Source organism: Camelus ferus, chromosome 6, assembly GCF_009834535.1.
Source record: "Camelus ferus isolate YT-003-E chromosome 6, BCGSAC_Cfer_1.0, whole genome shotgun sequence".
Classification (NCBI taxonomy): domain Eukaryota; kingdom Metazoa; phylum Chordata; class Mammalia; order Artiodactyla; family Camelidae; genus Camelus; species Camelus ferus.
In genome coordinates, this window is record NC_045701.1 from 82,098,444 (window position 1) to 82,114,181 (window position 15,738).

At 44.5% G+C, this 15,738-nt stretch overlaps 1 protein-coding gene and 1 long non-coding RNA gene across 7 annotated transcripts in view; one reads left to right on the forward strand and one right to left on the reverse strand.

Annotated features, from left to right (window-relative positions):
- TTC7B (tetratricopeptide repeat domain 7B) overlaps positions 1–15,738 on the reverse strand; it is a 225,400-nt gene that overhangs the window by 123,955 nt on the left and 85,707 nt on the right. For all 6 annotated transcript variants that reach the window (XM_032482502.1, XM_032482503.1, XM_032482505.1 and 3 more), the window contains 2 exons: positions 7,385–7,463; positions 1,840–2,012 (listed from right to left, as the gene is read on the reverse strand). In XM_032482502.1, coding sequence (XP_032338393.1) covers positions 1,840–2,012; positions 7,385–7,463 — 252 coding nt within the window. The remainder of the gene's footprint in view (positions 1–1,839; positions 2,013–7,384; positions 7,464–15,738) is intronic.
- LOC116664381 lies at positions 1,058–12,141 on the forward strand. The gene is made up of 3 exons (XR_004320897.1): positions 1,058–1,366; positions 12,038–12,047; positions 12,131–12,141. It is a non-coding gene; the product is annotated as an uncharacterized LOC116664381 (long non-coding RNA).

Sequence of the window (15,738 nt, forward strand, 5' to 3'; positions counted from 1 at the left end):
ATGGTCACCTGGGTTTTCTGCTTTATTCTATTGATGTGATGTGTGACAGTAATTGATTTTCAGATGTCAAGCCAACCTTGCATTCTGAAGTGAATCCCACTGGGCATACAGTCCTTACTTATTGCTGGGTTTGATTTGCTAGTATTTTGTTCAGGATTTTTATCAATAGTTATAAAAAATTGATCTGTAGTTTTCTTATCTCATGATGTCTTTGTCTAATTTTGTTATTAGGATAATACTGGCCTCATAGAATGAGTTGGGAAGTATTCCTTCCTCTTCTGTTTTTTGAAAGAGTTTGTGGAGAACTGGCATTAACTCTTCTTTAAATGTTTGGTAGAATTCACCAGTGAAGCCATCTGGGCCTGGGCTTTTCTTTGTGGGAATGTTTTTATTACTAATTCAATCTCTTTACTTGCTACAGATCTATTAAGATTTTCTGTTTCTTCAGTTTTGGTAGTTTGTGTCTTTCTTGAAATTTGTCCATTTCATCTAAGTTATCTAATTGGCTGGCATGCGGTTGTTCCTATATGGTTCTTTATATATATCACATGTATCTAAAAAAGAACCACAATTATACCCCTAAATAGTTCACAGTGAGGGGTCAGCATTTGAAAAGTGAGAGTCTAATTTTTTTTCCCTGCCCATCCTCAACAAGAGTTTGGGAATTGTGAGGACAATTGTTCCATGAATCTGGATGAGGACTAAGGAGTAAATACAACCTGTGAATTAAGCAAACTCATGGTAAGAGGCCCTGGAAAAAAGGGGATAACAACTAAGTTAAAGTAAGCCTAGGAGAAAAGTTAACAATATGCTCAGCAGTCTGAATTCATACAAGCAATGCAAACTGAACAAGCTAAGGAGGGAGGGAAATGCCAGGGCTGACTTGAGAGGATTAAGAGGCAGCCACTTTGAGAAATGCTGCCCCTTTGAAAACGCAACAATCATTTTCGGAATAATAACTATCTAGTCACCCCCACCTCTGTGTTTTCTGGGGCCTCAGAAGCAGCAGCCTGAGGTCTTGTCTTTCAGCCATTTTTCCCATTTGTGATGAGTGAAGAGGGGCTCCCTGTTTATTCAAACATTGCTCCCCTTTCCTTCATGGAGAGGTTCTGAAAAGCCACCTCGCACCCGTCCTTGTAGGAACAGGCAGAGATGGGGGTGACACTCAGAGCGGAGGAATCAGGAATGAGTCAGCCGCTGTTCCCGTCTCCCAGCCTTCACGTGGCCCACCTCCCTCCTATTCCCTTCCTGTCCTCCGTCCCCCGGACACGGGGAAGGTCCTCGCCGCCGAGATGGGGGTGCTCCGCTAGCCCATTTTCCTCAAGGGTGGTCAAGTCCCAAGTTCAAAACTTAAAACAATTAAGAAGTTCTAAAGAGACACCACCTTCCAATTACTTGCAAATGATTTAATTCTACTTCTTCTTGTAGCTTATTCAGCTTAAAACAAGTTTTTAACAAAAGGATCAAGGAATTGCTGAGGAAAAGAAAAAAGGGTTAACTCTGGCTTACTAACAGCTTTGTCGCTGATGGCTGTATAATGCTGAGGTTCTTGTAATAAATGGAATGAAAATCCTAAAGACCAATAGTGATGGCTGAGAACGGCAGCCAAGCACTAGATGAGAGCATTTTCCTACTTAAAATGCCCCCACCTGTGCATGGATATTTGCTGAAGTTATGAAAAGTAATGAGGTATCTCTATTAAACCGGTAAATGAGACTTGCTCACCTGGTTCTCTTTTAGGGGAAAAATCGACCTTTGAACTTCTGTTCATTGTTAAATTTCCCTGAAGTTTCCCTCCCATCCCCTAGCCTACAAATGAACACATGTCAACTCCCTTACTTCTCTCCTGAGTAGACACGGGCTTTCCGGGTGAGGGTGTAGGTTTTTGTGTTTGCTCCTTTCCGGAGGGGATCGTCCAGAGGTGACTGGCATGGCGGGTCCTCCAGGGGGTTCCAGTAGCTCTGCTCACACATGCCCCGCAGCAGTATCTCCGCCAACTGCCTGGCTATTGTCTGGGAACACAAAGGAGCAAAGGCACAGCCATGAATCTATTTTGTATCATTCATTCATTCACTCATTTAATAAATATTTTTCAGGCATCACCTTGTGCTAGGCACTATCCCAAGACTCACAATGAAAAAATTTTACTCCTATGATGAAAATTATATCAGTTGATGACAAAAAAGAAAAGGAAATATGATACACTAAGATATTTGAAATACTTAAAAAAATAAGTTTATGCCCTCCAAATGCCGCCCCGCCTCTGCCACAGTCTGGAATGCTAAACATGTTTTATACCTGAAACAATGGAAACTTTTAGTTAAGCTCTTTTCCAAAAGCTCTTATAAATAATAGGTGAACTGCAAGTATTTTCAGCACCTCCTGACTGATGCCTACTAAAGCCCGAATTTGGCAGAAAGCCAGTATTCAAGCTGGATGATGTAAACCCTGAAAAAAAATCTCTTCATTGATGATAAGCTGACGTTCAGTGCAGATTTTTAGAATGTCTTCCTTCTTAGGAGTGCCAAGGGCCAGTCCCACATGGCCCTGCCCTGTGACTCAGGCCCTGAGGCCCTGTTCCTCCTGCATCCTGGGCTTCCAGCCCAAAGGCCCCCCCTGGCCTTGTGCAAAGCGGAGAGGTGGGAAGAGGGGATTATGGCTGCTGATCAAGACTTTTTCCAAAGCTGGGTAGGTATCTCCCTTCTTACTGCGAAAACCCAGAAACATCTGGATGTTGTCCTCCTAAGTCAGATGCAGACGACTACATTTTTCCAAACTCTATAGCTGCCTAGCATAGGGGGAAGGAGGCGTGCCAACTACTAAGAAGTATTTTGTTGACTGATGCGTATCAGTTAACTTACCTCACAATCTTCCAGTGACAAAGAAGAGAAGTGAGAAAAAAATCCCTCTGAAAACAGAAACACTGCACCTCAAGGTGGTCCGGGCTACCTCATGATCAGCCAGAGGCGGCCAATAAAACTTCAACCAGCAGGTTTTTCCACAAAGCTTTAGCATTCTTTGCAAGATGCAGACAAAGGATGCTGATCATCCCTGAGAATGAACCTTTTTAAATAAATATGTTCCAGACGATAACTTTGCGAGGCTTTCATCCGTGTGAAAGCTCTTAAAACACCACAAGGAAACCTAAATGCAACCAAATCACTAGCTTAGTGGTTTCTGATAACCACTGGGTAAAGGCAAATTTTCTTGATTATTCTCAGGTAGGACCCACTGGCTTTAAATGTCTATAAAAATGGGAAATTAAATGCACTCCTATCATCCCCAACTGAGCCATCAGTAAAGATCTCATAAGAACACAATTTTCAGTACCTAAACAGTTCCTGAACTATTTTCTTAAACCTTCCATTATAGTTTCATTTTGATCTCATTGCAGTCATATAAGCTAATGACTTCTGCTGGAAGCATCGCCTGGCAAAAATAACCTCCACTCACTGTAGCTGAGGAAAAAAAAAAGCGGTAAAGGAGAAAAATGAACAAGCAACTTCATTTTCTGTATCTATTTGCCGTGGAGGGATTCTAAGGTTGTAAAAGTCTCTGCCCTAAAAACAGTTTGCTCGTCCACTGCTGGACAGCTCATGCTAGACCTCATTTTCCCCCAGGGTATTAACCTACCTGAGGGACATTTCAAATGCGGTTTTGATGTGATTGCATATTTTAAAGGCATCACCTCATCATGCATTACTGATTAGGAAGGATGTTGGTTGTGTTCACTGAAAGCTTAAATGAAGCTCAGAAAAGGAGATTAACTATGAGAAATTATGAGCAAGATCACCAATATTTATCATACCTTTTACGTTTTATACTCATTATATTTAGCTTGCAGTTTAAATGCCTAAAAAATTGCTAGTAACTATCAAATAAATTTAGAATTAAGGAAGCTGGCTTGAAAAAAGACTTCTTGTACAAATTTGGCCATTAAATGCACTTCTTTGTATATGTTTTAAAATTGTGATAAAATTCACATAACATAAAATTTATCGTTTTAACCATTTTAAAGTGTATAATCCGATGGCATTTAGGACATGCATAATATTGTACAACCATGACCACTATCTAGTTCCAGAGCATTCTTTACCCTAAAAGGAAACCCTACACCCTTTAAAAAGCCACTCTCCGTTCCCCTCCTTCCAGACTCTGGGAACAACTAATCTGCTTTCTGTTTCTGCAGACTTGCCTATTCTGGACATTTCATTCAAATAGAATCATATAATGTGTGGTCTTTTTGCATCTGGCTTCTTTCATTTAGCGTATGTTTTCAAGGTTTATGCACATTGTCGCATGAATCAGTATGTCATCCCTTTTTGTAGCTGAATGATATTCCACTGTATAGATATACCACATTTTGTTTATGCAGGATAGACATTTGGATTGTTTCCATCTTTTGGCTACTGTAAATAGTGCTGCTATGAACATATACAAGTTTTTGTTTGAATGCCTGCTTTCAAGTCTTTGGAGTATTTATCTAGCAATGGGGTTGCTGTAAAAGTACCTTGTCCTTCTCTGCTATGGTCTCCACCAGACAGAGTTCACAAAGCAACTTTTCCATCTCATAAAGGTATAAGAAGTTTGCAATTATCAGCTAATCTAAAAAGAATCATACAGTAATTAAGGCTGATAGAAACATTGCCTTATGAATGGCAATAGCTGGAGAAGCTTCCTGATGCCCAGTGGAAACCAAGACACCAGTAAAGACGACTCAGGGAGTGCTTCTCAACTGGGGAGGTGGGGCAAAGAATCACTTGTGTAACTAGAAAATGTAGCTTCTCGGCCCAGCTGGTGCTTCCGAGGTGAGGCTCGGGGATATGTGTTTGTTCGAAGTTCCTTGGATAGTTCTGGTGCACACCTTTGGTTAAGCGCTCAAGGAATTTAGAAACAGTTTAACTTAGGTCACTTGAGGGTCATTAATCAAGACCAAAAGTGTACTTGAGTGGTGATATTGCATGCTAACATTAACCAGTTAGTTAACAGCTGAAAATGTCCGGGGGCAGCTTTAGTCTACCCAGACTTTCTTTAGAAGCCTCTTCATTGGACTTCTCAGAAAAAAGAGAAGAAAAAAACAAAACGAAATGAAAGCTCTCTCCCTTCCTAACATATCTCTATTCAGAATCTTATGTCACAGGATTTTATAAGTTAAAAATACATCGATTTGAAAATCATAAACCTTAGACAACAAGGAAGATATTCCCTAATTCTAAAAAATAATGTTGAATAAGCAGCACGCAGATTCCCACGGTGCACTCACACCTTTTAATGGGAAAAACCATTCATTTCCTAAATGAAATAAACATTTTTGGAGAGTCAACAATATGAACAAATGCTCCGTATTTAAGTAATTGTGAAAGATTGGCTTTTTAAATGTGCTTTTAAAACAATTGTAAGAACACTTGCCAATAGAACTAGTTACTTTAATTGTGCTTCCAAATCTTAGAAGAATCTGACCAGTTGAGAAGTGCATGGAATGTTGGGAGTAGGTCAATTTAAGAGAAAAAACATTTGGCAACAATTTTTATCTCTATTTTTGCAGGGTTTTTTCCTTTAAAAACCTGTTCAGATCAAGATGTTTTTAAAAAAATTTTATGTTTATTTATTTTAGTGGGGGAGGTAACTAGGTTTGTTTGTTTGTTTGTTTGTTAGTTTATTAGAGGAGGTACTGGGGATTGAACCCAGGACCTTATGCATGCTAAGCATATGCTCTACCACTTGAGCTATACCCTCCCCCTCAAAATGTTTTGTTTGAACTTCTTAGGGCACCCATAAATCACATCAATATGCAAATAAATATCAAAGACCAAGTGAGTTCCTGGTGGGGTATGTATGGGGAGTCGCCCAACTCGTCTTACCCCCCATAACTCTAGGAAAGCTATGGCTTAGCCATCTGGCCCCATGAGTTGTATGTCCACATCCTAAAACTCTGGAAGCACCAAAAATGAAGATACAGCCTCATTTCCCGTGACAGAAATCTCTTAGTCTTGCCCAACAGAGCATCCTCTCACAGCACTGAAAGGGTTCTCAACAATGGGAGGAAAACAGCGTGCATGACGGAAGACGACAGAAACTCAGCCTCACGTGGGGTCGCTGCATCAGCTGTGATGTGGGGCATTTGCTCAGCTTCTGTGAGCACCAGACCTTCCCCTAAACGTGGCTCTGAACAGTAAACTACAGAGGTAGAATGAATGAGCCTCCCAGACAGGAGAGTGAAAGGATTAAAAGGAAAGAGAGAGAACTCAAGTCAACAGAGAGTCAGACTGCTGATCAACCAGTTTATTGAACTAACTTTTCTACTTCTGAGCCTAATAGTCAATATAGTTAGTCAAATAGCCAGGTACTCCTCAGGATCTAATCTGCTTTGCTTTCTCTGGGTTTGTTATGAACCATCAGCAGACAACCAACGCCTTCACCACCGTGGCATCGGGAGGGCTTACGTTCTAACTGCCACACAGGATGTGTTTCTTATGTTTCGAGAGACAGCACTATCAAGCAATTGAAAAGATGCTCAACATCATTAGCCATCAGGGAAACGTAAATCAAAATCACCAGGGGAGAGCACTTCATACCCACTAGGATGGCTATCACTAAAATGATGATAACAAGTGCTGTTGAGGATGTGGAAAAATCAGAACCCTCATAATTTCTAGTGGGAATGTAAAATGGTGCAACCAAGTTTGGAAAATAGTCTGGCAATTCTTCCAAATGTTAACTAGCAATTACGTTCCTAGGTATATTCCCAAGAAAAATGAACACATATATACATGTAAAAACTTGTATAAGAATGTTCATAGCAGCATTATTCATAATAGCCCAAAGGTGGAGACAATCCAAATGTCTATTGACTGATGACTGAATAAACAAAATGTGGTATATCCATACAATGGGTATATATCATTCAGCTCTGACAAGGAATGAAGGATGGATACACGCTAAAACATGGATGAACCTTGAAAACATGCTAAGTAAAGGACATCAGTCACAAAAAGACAATATACTGTATAATTCCATTTATATGAAATGTCCAAAGTAGGCAAATCCATAGAAAAAGGAAGTTAATTAGTGATTGCCAGAGGCTGGGGAAAGGGGAAAATGGGAACTGACCACTAATCAGCATGGAGATGTTTTGGGGGTGATGAGAATGTTCTGAAATTAAATATGACTGATGGCTGAACAATTCTGTGACTATACTAAAATGCAGTGACTTTAAATGGGTAAATATATGGTGTGTGTGTGTGTATACTTCATTGAGATATAATTTAAAATGTATATTTGTATTACACAACATATTATGATATATAATATATAACTTACAATACATATGTGTGTGAGAGAGAGAAAACACTTGAAGTGCCTTCAGGCCTCAACCAACACTTACCATTCGCAGGTTTTGGGTTGTTCTCGTTTCGACTGCTCTGAGGATCTCTCTAAATCTCCCGACTCCTCTTGTCAAGTTCCTGTGTGCACACAGAATTTGACAGGGTTTCCATCTGGTGTGTATTGATATTAAATATTTTATACACGTTTCAATGCATTTTGTCTACATAAAAACTGTTGGCTAGACTTTAAGCAAACAATTATTCTGCACATGTCTGCCCTTCTTTGTTCAATGTTGAAAAATCTGACCTACGATTGATGGTCTTTTGTGCTTCCACAATCAAATTTTCTCAAGAAAATAAGTGTCGGAAAATCAGATCTGAGGCGCAAAGGCAAGATATCTTTCAAGAGTGTATCTTCCACCTTACTGAGTGGCTCAGTAGTTTTCCTGCTCTGCTGAGCAGTACTGAAGTCTGTCTTTTCACCTAGAAGGTGGGTGGCAAAAGGGGATAGGAGTATCAGTGAGGCACCGTGTGCAGTGTGGTAAAGGCTTCTTGTAACCTGCAACCTTTACAGGCAAGACAAAGAGAAAAGGTATGAAAAATGAGGAGCTCCACCAAGCAAGCGCTCTGCATCTTTGAGAGCATACGTCACTGTCTGGTCAATCCATCAGCACCCCCTGACCCCAGTCAAACACCGACAAAAAGAAGCAGAGGGTCAAAGCCCCTCCTGCAGGGAGCGTGTGGGGACCGGAAGCTCCAACTTGCCTGGGATCAGCACATCTCATCTCGTTGCCCTACGTGCCTCACAGAGACACATACAGTGACATGTTTCACTAAGGGACAAATAATGCTTTAGTAAATCCTGGTCCATATACCCAGACCCGGCATGTTGTCTGTCCCCTCTGAAAGCTGAACCCGGCCTGTTCAGCTGGGAGCACTTCCCAGCAGGTCCTTCACATTGAGCTCTGCTACCTCCTATGACATAACCCACTGATATTTATAACCTGCTCATTAGAACACAGCTCATCTTTCCAAAAAGCCACAGAGCAGGTCAGCCGGTGCGAACCTGTCAGCCAGCCTCTGCAGGCGGTGGCAGGTGCTCTAGGGATTTGGCTCTCTTCTTGGATGACATTTTAAATCGCACAAAGGTATTAAATCAAACTGAATGTGGGTTCTGTAAGTTACCAGCACTCACCGGGGCTGTTAATTTGTATCTTATACCTATGTGACATCCCAGGACTCTCATTCACAAGAACAGCCCCAGAACTTTAAGATAACGGTTTACTGGCACAGGGACATAAATACTGCCACACTCCTCTCACCCACACATATCAGATGATATCTGATCAGAAGCTCTACAGTGGCATAAAAAGAGAAGCGTGTGCTCAGGACGCCCAGCAGCACTACAGGAGACGTTAGCAAAAATTAGGTAACAGGCCCTGGGACCTGCAATCTATCCTGCTTTCCCCTTCATTTGTTTTTATAGGATCCGCGTTCACAGGCAACAGAGTACATTTGCTTTGGACTGAAGCTCGGTTCTCTTAGGTAACATGGGGGGGGGGGAAGGAAACAGCTACAGCTAAAAAAGGGATGGGCAGGACACAGTAGCCTAATTTTATTCCAGAATCACAGATTAAGCTCCTACTATGTATAAGAGGAATGACATTTTGAACTGGATGACATAAGGGTGGGACTGGGACAACATAACTGCAGACGCAGGTTTAAAGGGCTGTTTCACTATAGTGGAAATTAGGCCTTGAGAAGGCAGAATCAAATCCAAATATCCTAACTCAGGGAGGGCTACCACAGAGGACCTGGCCATTCCGAATGTCTGCCATGCCCTCCCTGCAGAGTGCGATACTTAGCCAGTCGCAGAAGCACAGAATTTTCTAGCTATGAATGCTCCAGCACAGCCTGGTCCATTGTGACACAGAAGAGAAATGGCTTGTTCAGGTTTGCACACCCAGTGGAAGAGCGAGCTTGGAGCTTTCCACCGTCCCTGCCACCTTCCTGGCAAAAGAAATGTCAGCTCTCAGACCAAAGTGCAGCTCCAGAAGAAAGAGCAAAATATACATACAAGAGAGCTCAGGTCTGGTGCTGTACATCATTAATATGCAAATTAATACATACATATGATACAAATCTGATGCGGTCCAGTCATTCTAGCTAATGAGCTACTCCCCAGGAACTGGTTCAAAATTGGAAAGAAAGTCGGCTGGCCCAGGTGAAGCAGCCCACTGTCTGAGGGTGATGCCCTAGCTGCCCTGTACGAACGAGAAAGGATGGGCAGAGAAATTCACCTCCCTTCAGGGGAGCGGTTTCTCCCGCGCAGGACTGAGGCCCTCTGGTGGCCACTGGAGGAACGCCCCGTGCCTGAAGGGACGCCACACAGGCTGAGGACAAAACCAGCAACAACTGAGGGCGTCTTCCCAACGCACGACCTTGCCTTTGAGGCGAATTCAAGTTTCTCTCAGACTGTTTCAAGTTTATTTCTGAGGAGACCTTAGGCTTCAGAATCAAATTCTTCCTCGAGCTGGGAAGAATCCTGCTTGTAATCAAAGGCTGCACAGTAATCACAGGATGTCTCAGAAGGGCCCAGGCTGTGCTGGTCAAACGAAGGTGGCACTGTCAGGACAACCGTGAGGCTGGCTGTCCGGCCACAGATCAGTGACAGCAGGGGGAAGGAGGGACTGGAGGTGAGAGACTGCAAACTTTAAATATCAGAAAAGGAAAAGAAGTATCCTAAATGCAAAAACATACAATTCTCAGCAATTGCTGTAACATTCATACATTCTTCTAGTCACATAATTTTATTCAAGTAATCACTTCCACGGTTGCCATGACGGCAGAAAAAAATGTTCTTTAAAGCTAGATGGATTATCACGATAGAAAGGAACAAAAAAAGAAATTAATTTGCAAGAATTACATTCTAAATGCTATGAAAGACCCCAACTTGAGGGAAATAAAAGTCACATGATTGCTTTCATGTCTCTAAACTATTCATTTATTCTTAAAATGTTGAGCTCTATTAAATATCTAGAATGAACTGTTGCTTAAAAACTCCACTCCAAAACGAAGGGAGGAGAGCCAAGGAATTTCCCATTTTGAGGGTTTCCACAGACCCTTGGCAATAAGTGGTTTATTCCATTTCGACACCCTTGACTGAGAGAGTGCAATGATGTCAGAATTCATTATGGCAAACTGTTCTCAAAAGGAATGTTCTTGCCAGCGTTCAGGCTGCCGGCACTGGCCAGCTGTCAGAACTTGGGGTTCATCTCCCACACCTCGCTGCAGCAAGCTCCCTGAGCTGGGTGCACTTTCCTCCACGTGGAACGGTTTCCAACGGCTCAGCTGTCACCAAGGAGAAAGGGCCTGCAAGTCCCTTGAGCACCAGCTGGTTGTTCAGCCTGACAGGCAGGCAAAACCCTGCCAGCATCACTGTCCGTTCCCAGCCCAGCACGGAGAGCTCAGGCCAGTGTCCCTCAGCCTTGCTCTCGTGCAAACCCAGGCAAGCTACTGCTCCGTCTTCAGCAGGAAAGCCCGCCCACGGTTCATGGGTACACATTCTATTTCTCCCTACCTACTTCCATTTTTTCTTCTCTCCTTTCTTTTCTATCTGGTTTCACCATCCTCCTCCTGAACCTCCTCCTTCAAGGTCTTGTCTGCTGGTCAGTGCAGAAGCATGCCTTCCTGGGAACAGCCAGCGAGGGCACTGACTGGCCAGCACTCGGCCTCCATCTTGACCTCTTGCTGCCCTGAAATCAGTACTTTTGAAGGCTGGTCTCTGAAATTTACTTTCTTATGTACAAACCTATAGCAGCACCTGGTCTTGTCCTGTTCTGTTCTGTGACTCTGAACCACACTCTCAGCTATTTAATACGGTCTTTGTATGCCTCTTTGTACTTTCAAACCAAAGGGGAAATGTATATGGGAAGGAACCAGAGCTTCAAAAGCAAAAGCAAAATGGAAGATCACAGGCTGGGAGGAATTCGGAGACCGGAGAACAAGTTCATCTTGGGATGGCAGCTACTTCAACAGCGAGCTCAATAATACATTTTTGTTTACATTCATTTACATTTTTTACATGCATTTCTTGGGAGAATACAATTCTCCCCTCAACTTGTCCTTCTAGATCGTCTTCTAACCTCAGAGTCTGGCCCAGGTCACCAATGCTCAACATCAATTATCATTGTCATGCAAACTCAAAGGTCTGATGTGAATAAAATACTTTTTATACTAGATGTCAAAATCCTGGGGAATAAGGGAAAGGTACCCTGCTGGCATATGTTCAATAATTTTTCTCCTCCGTGGTTGAGAACTTTGTAACTAAAGGCTAATTACAGAACAAGTCAACCAGTAGATCTCTCAGAACTAAGAAATCATTTGGCTTTTTCCATGTGCTTTCTTACCAACTGGTGCTTCTAAAACTCTTAAGCAGCACATAATTTCAATAATTTTGAGAATTATCATGCATCAGGTTCTAGGCTCATCCCTGACGACACACATTGAACAAGGGACATTGTCTGTGCCTCAGGGAGCTCGGAGGGCTTCACATCCCCCGTAAGAACGTAAGTGCCTTGAGGACCGGGAACTTTGTTTTGCTCACTGACATACCACAGACCCCTCAGACAGAGCCCAGCATCCAGAAAGTGCTCAATAAATATGTGTTGAAGGGATGAAATTCACAACCACCAGGAGCTGAAAGAACCAAGATCAGAAGGGGTGCATTTTTGACCCATTTCTTGACCCTTCTTTCTCACTGCACGTGGACTGGCAGGCAGCACGGCAAGGGCTCCCTTAAATAGCACACGTCTCACATGTCCTGGGCGATGTTTGTAGCATGGGTGCCCGGGAGCAGTGACACCTGCAGCAAGCTAGGGCCCCAGGCTGCCCAGCCGGACAGCTTCTTAAGAGTTGTGTGGATAATGAGGACTTCAAGACTTTTTAAAAAAACTTCCAGACATTTCAGGGAAACTTTGCTGCCATGTGCCTTCCAACATGCTCTCTTTTCTGTCGAAGAGACCCGAGTCATCCTTCAAGACCCAGGTCGAAGGCCACCCTTGAGAACCTTTTCTGAGCTTCCCCAGGAAGACACGGCACTGCCGCCTGGGACCAACATACCTGCATGTATTTGGAGCACAGACAGCACTCAACACACTGATTTTTGTTTGTATTTATGTCCATCCGCCAGCCAAGCTGTGGCCTCCTAGAGAGCACCAGCCCTCTCTGTATCCGCCTCATCCTGTCCCAGCTGCCTCACAGAGCCAACCAGGTAACCAGAGACCCTTATTAAGCTGTGTACCCCAAAAGAAAGAAACAAATGAAGGCAATCTTACATTCTGAAATCCCTTTCCCCATCTCTTGGCTTTCCCCATCTCAAAGAGGCTAACTGAAGCAGATCCGTCTTACACCAGGAGCTCCACCCCATCAGTGTTGGAGACACTGCAAACACTTAGAATCTAAACAACAGAAATGCACCATGTATCTCCAGGTCAATTTCTCTTCATTCACAGGCTTGGGAATTGCTCCCCCCTTCATTTATACAACCCTTAGTATCATCTACATGGAAAAAGTCTGAAATCAAAACCAGATCTCCAGATCTGGAAAGTGGGAGAAGAAAAGACAGCCTTCACAGTCCAAAAGGACACTTCTGGCCGGCTGTCAGGGAGCTGCTTTTCCCAGAACAGATTCCAGCTTCTTCCTCTCGACACGTTCTTCGCCCCGGATCCACTGACACACATTTGTGAAGACAGATGGCTTGCTGGAGTCAGGGGCCAGGGATCAAACCCACAACCTTGGCCTCATTAGCAAAGGACTCTCTCTGATCAACGGAGTGAGCCAGCTGCAGCCTAGATACAGTGATGAGGCTGTGACAAGCAGGCAAAGCTTCCGGAAGTCTCATTTCAAACCTAATGAGAGTTGTACTAGGCTTAACAACATTTTTCTGACTACTTCGGCAAGGAAGGCTTCCTCGTGACCAAAGTAGAGTCAACCAGGCATTCTGGTCAGCCAGCCAGGCGGCAGGCGGCAACGTGAGAAAGCGCCGTGTCCCGGGCAGCAGGGGCACAAGTCCAGCGAGGCACAGGGAGCCTTGCGGAGCCGGGCCAGGCCGCACTAACGGGCCCTCCCGCACCGCGTGCTAAGGCCTCTGACACAGGACAAACTGCCCCAGGGGCTCGCGTGGAAGAACAAGGCATCCACCTACCTGTTCCCTCCCCTCACCCCCACCTCGGGTCTCTGGGGAAACACGGGGTACAGAAAGGCCTGCCCGTCTCCTGCCCTTCTTCCTTTCAACCTTTGGAAATGAGTCAGAGGATATCGATCCTCATTCAAAAAATATATATCGAGAGCCCGCTGTGCAGGAGGAAAGGAGCCCCAGGGATGCGATGGTGGGCCGGCCAGTGAACACGCTGCCTCACAGACCTGTATCTTAAGGATGCTCTACTTGACCCTTGACCCGAGACACCTCACAGTACCTAACATAGGTACTGCCTCCGCAATCTAAGAACACTTCCAACAGACAAACCAGAGCTTATCTAACATACGAGGCTCACCCTGCCGAGAATTCGCCTGGAAATCCGGGTACTTATCCCTGTCCTCAAACCTAACAGACGAAACAGAACATGGACGCTGAAGCCAGACTGTCTGGGCTCACTAGTTGGTGATCTTGGGCAAGTGCTGTGCCTCAGTTTCCCCATCTGTAAAATGGTGATAACAAAGGTACCCACCTCACAGACTGGCTGTGGGCATTAAGTGAGTAAATACATGGGCTCAGTGCTTTTTAAGTGCTCGCCACTATTACTACTATTATTCTCAAAACTCTGCCATTGCTAGAAGCAGTTTTGGAATTCTGGAATCTACCTTCCAGTTAATGTACAGACATGAAAGTCTGTTTCACTTCTCTGGAATCATTTAATTTTGAATAAAAACAATACACTTCCTAGTTTGGCTCATTCATTCACTTTGCTATAAATTACTGAAAGCCTACCGTGCATGCAGTGACAAAAGACAACAACTGATGTCAGGTGAGGGGAGCGGAAAGCTCTCTCCTGGGGCCCTGCGGTCACTCTCACAGGAAAGGATGGTGACATCACCTCAGAGTGCTGGTGTCTGTGGGGAGGAGCACAGAGACTCCACCAACGGCCACAGGGGGAGGGTCAGAGACAAACGCAACACAGATGAAGTAAAGGAAATGAGCTGGCAACAGAGTCCTTCTTGTTCTAGCTCAGTTCATACAGCTAACCTCTAAGGTTGTTCCTGATCCATCAATAAGGGCCAGGCCAAGCTGAAAAATCTGAGCCTGGGTGTTGAGCCACGAGAGATGATTCAGTGGCTCCAACTAGTGGTTTGGGTGGTTGAGCCACTGAAGTTCCAGGAGAGCATGATGCAAAGCTGACAAGGGAAAAGCTCAGCACCAACGTGATTTACTTCCACGGAGGGAAGTGTCTGGTCCAGACCCAGCCTGAGCCGGGAGACACGCACACGTAGCATGAGGAGGCAGGAGAGGCTGGGGTCCACGGCCTGCCCCTAAGAAGGGACACAGTTCATCACACAAGACCCTGATGAGCACGAGGCCACTTTAATGTTCATTTCAAATGTCAACAGCAGAGTGGAAGAAAGATAATCTAGGAGGCAGAACGGGTCTGCTAACAATCTGACTTCAAACATTCATGAATTCTAAGCAGCAGAGTCACACAGATGAAAGGACTTTGGCCATCCCGTTCTAGTCATTTGGGTGGTTTAGAAGGAGAAAGGCAGCGAGGACAGCAAGGGGAGGACGGCCCTTCCAGATGGACCACGACACTTGAGCTGAAGGTTCAGTGCAAAGCAGAGAGGGCGGTGTTCACTTCCCTTTCAATGGCAGCGGACAGGAGATCGCATTTCCGAAACAACCTCTGGGGACATTTCAAAAGCCCTGACAAGTGAGAAAAAACTCCACGGACTCAGTTTAAAAAACAAGTGAGAAAAAACTCCATGGGACTCAGCTAAAAAAAAAAAAAAAAGCCTTTAACTGTCCAGGGGTAACTGGTCTAAATGCCTTCAGGAGCCAAGCAGGCAGCAGACCCTCCAGACACATGGTGGAGGGAAACAGCACGGGGCGCCGGGCCTCCGCGGGGAGGGCAAGAGCCGGGTAACCGCCTCTCTCACTGCTTCCTCACCCGGAAAATGGGACTAACGCTGGCCCCCGAGGCCTGAGTCAAGTGGCTCCTGGACGGCTCCTGGCCCAGCGCTGACAGTCACGCCCAGCCCCCCTTCCTGCCCCCCCACCTCCCACCCGCCACCATCTGGCTCTCCACTCCACAGACAAACGTTTATTGGGGAAAAGCCAAAAGCAGCCACTGGTATGTTTGTGTATCTTCGGTTTGGCAGAAAATAATGCAAAAATCAGAACTGGTTTTTATACATTATGTCA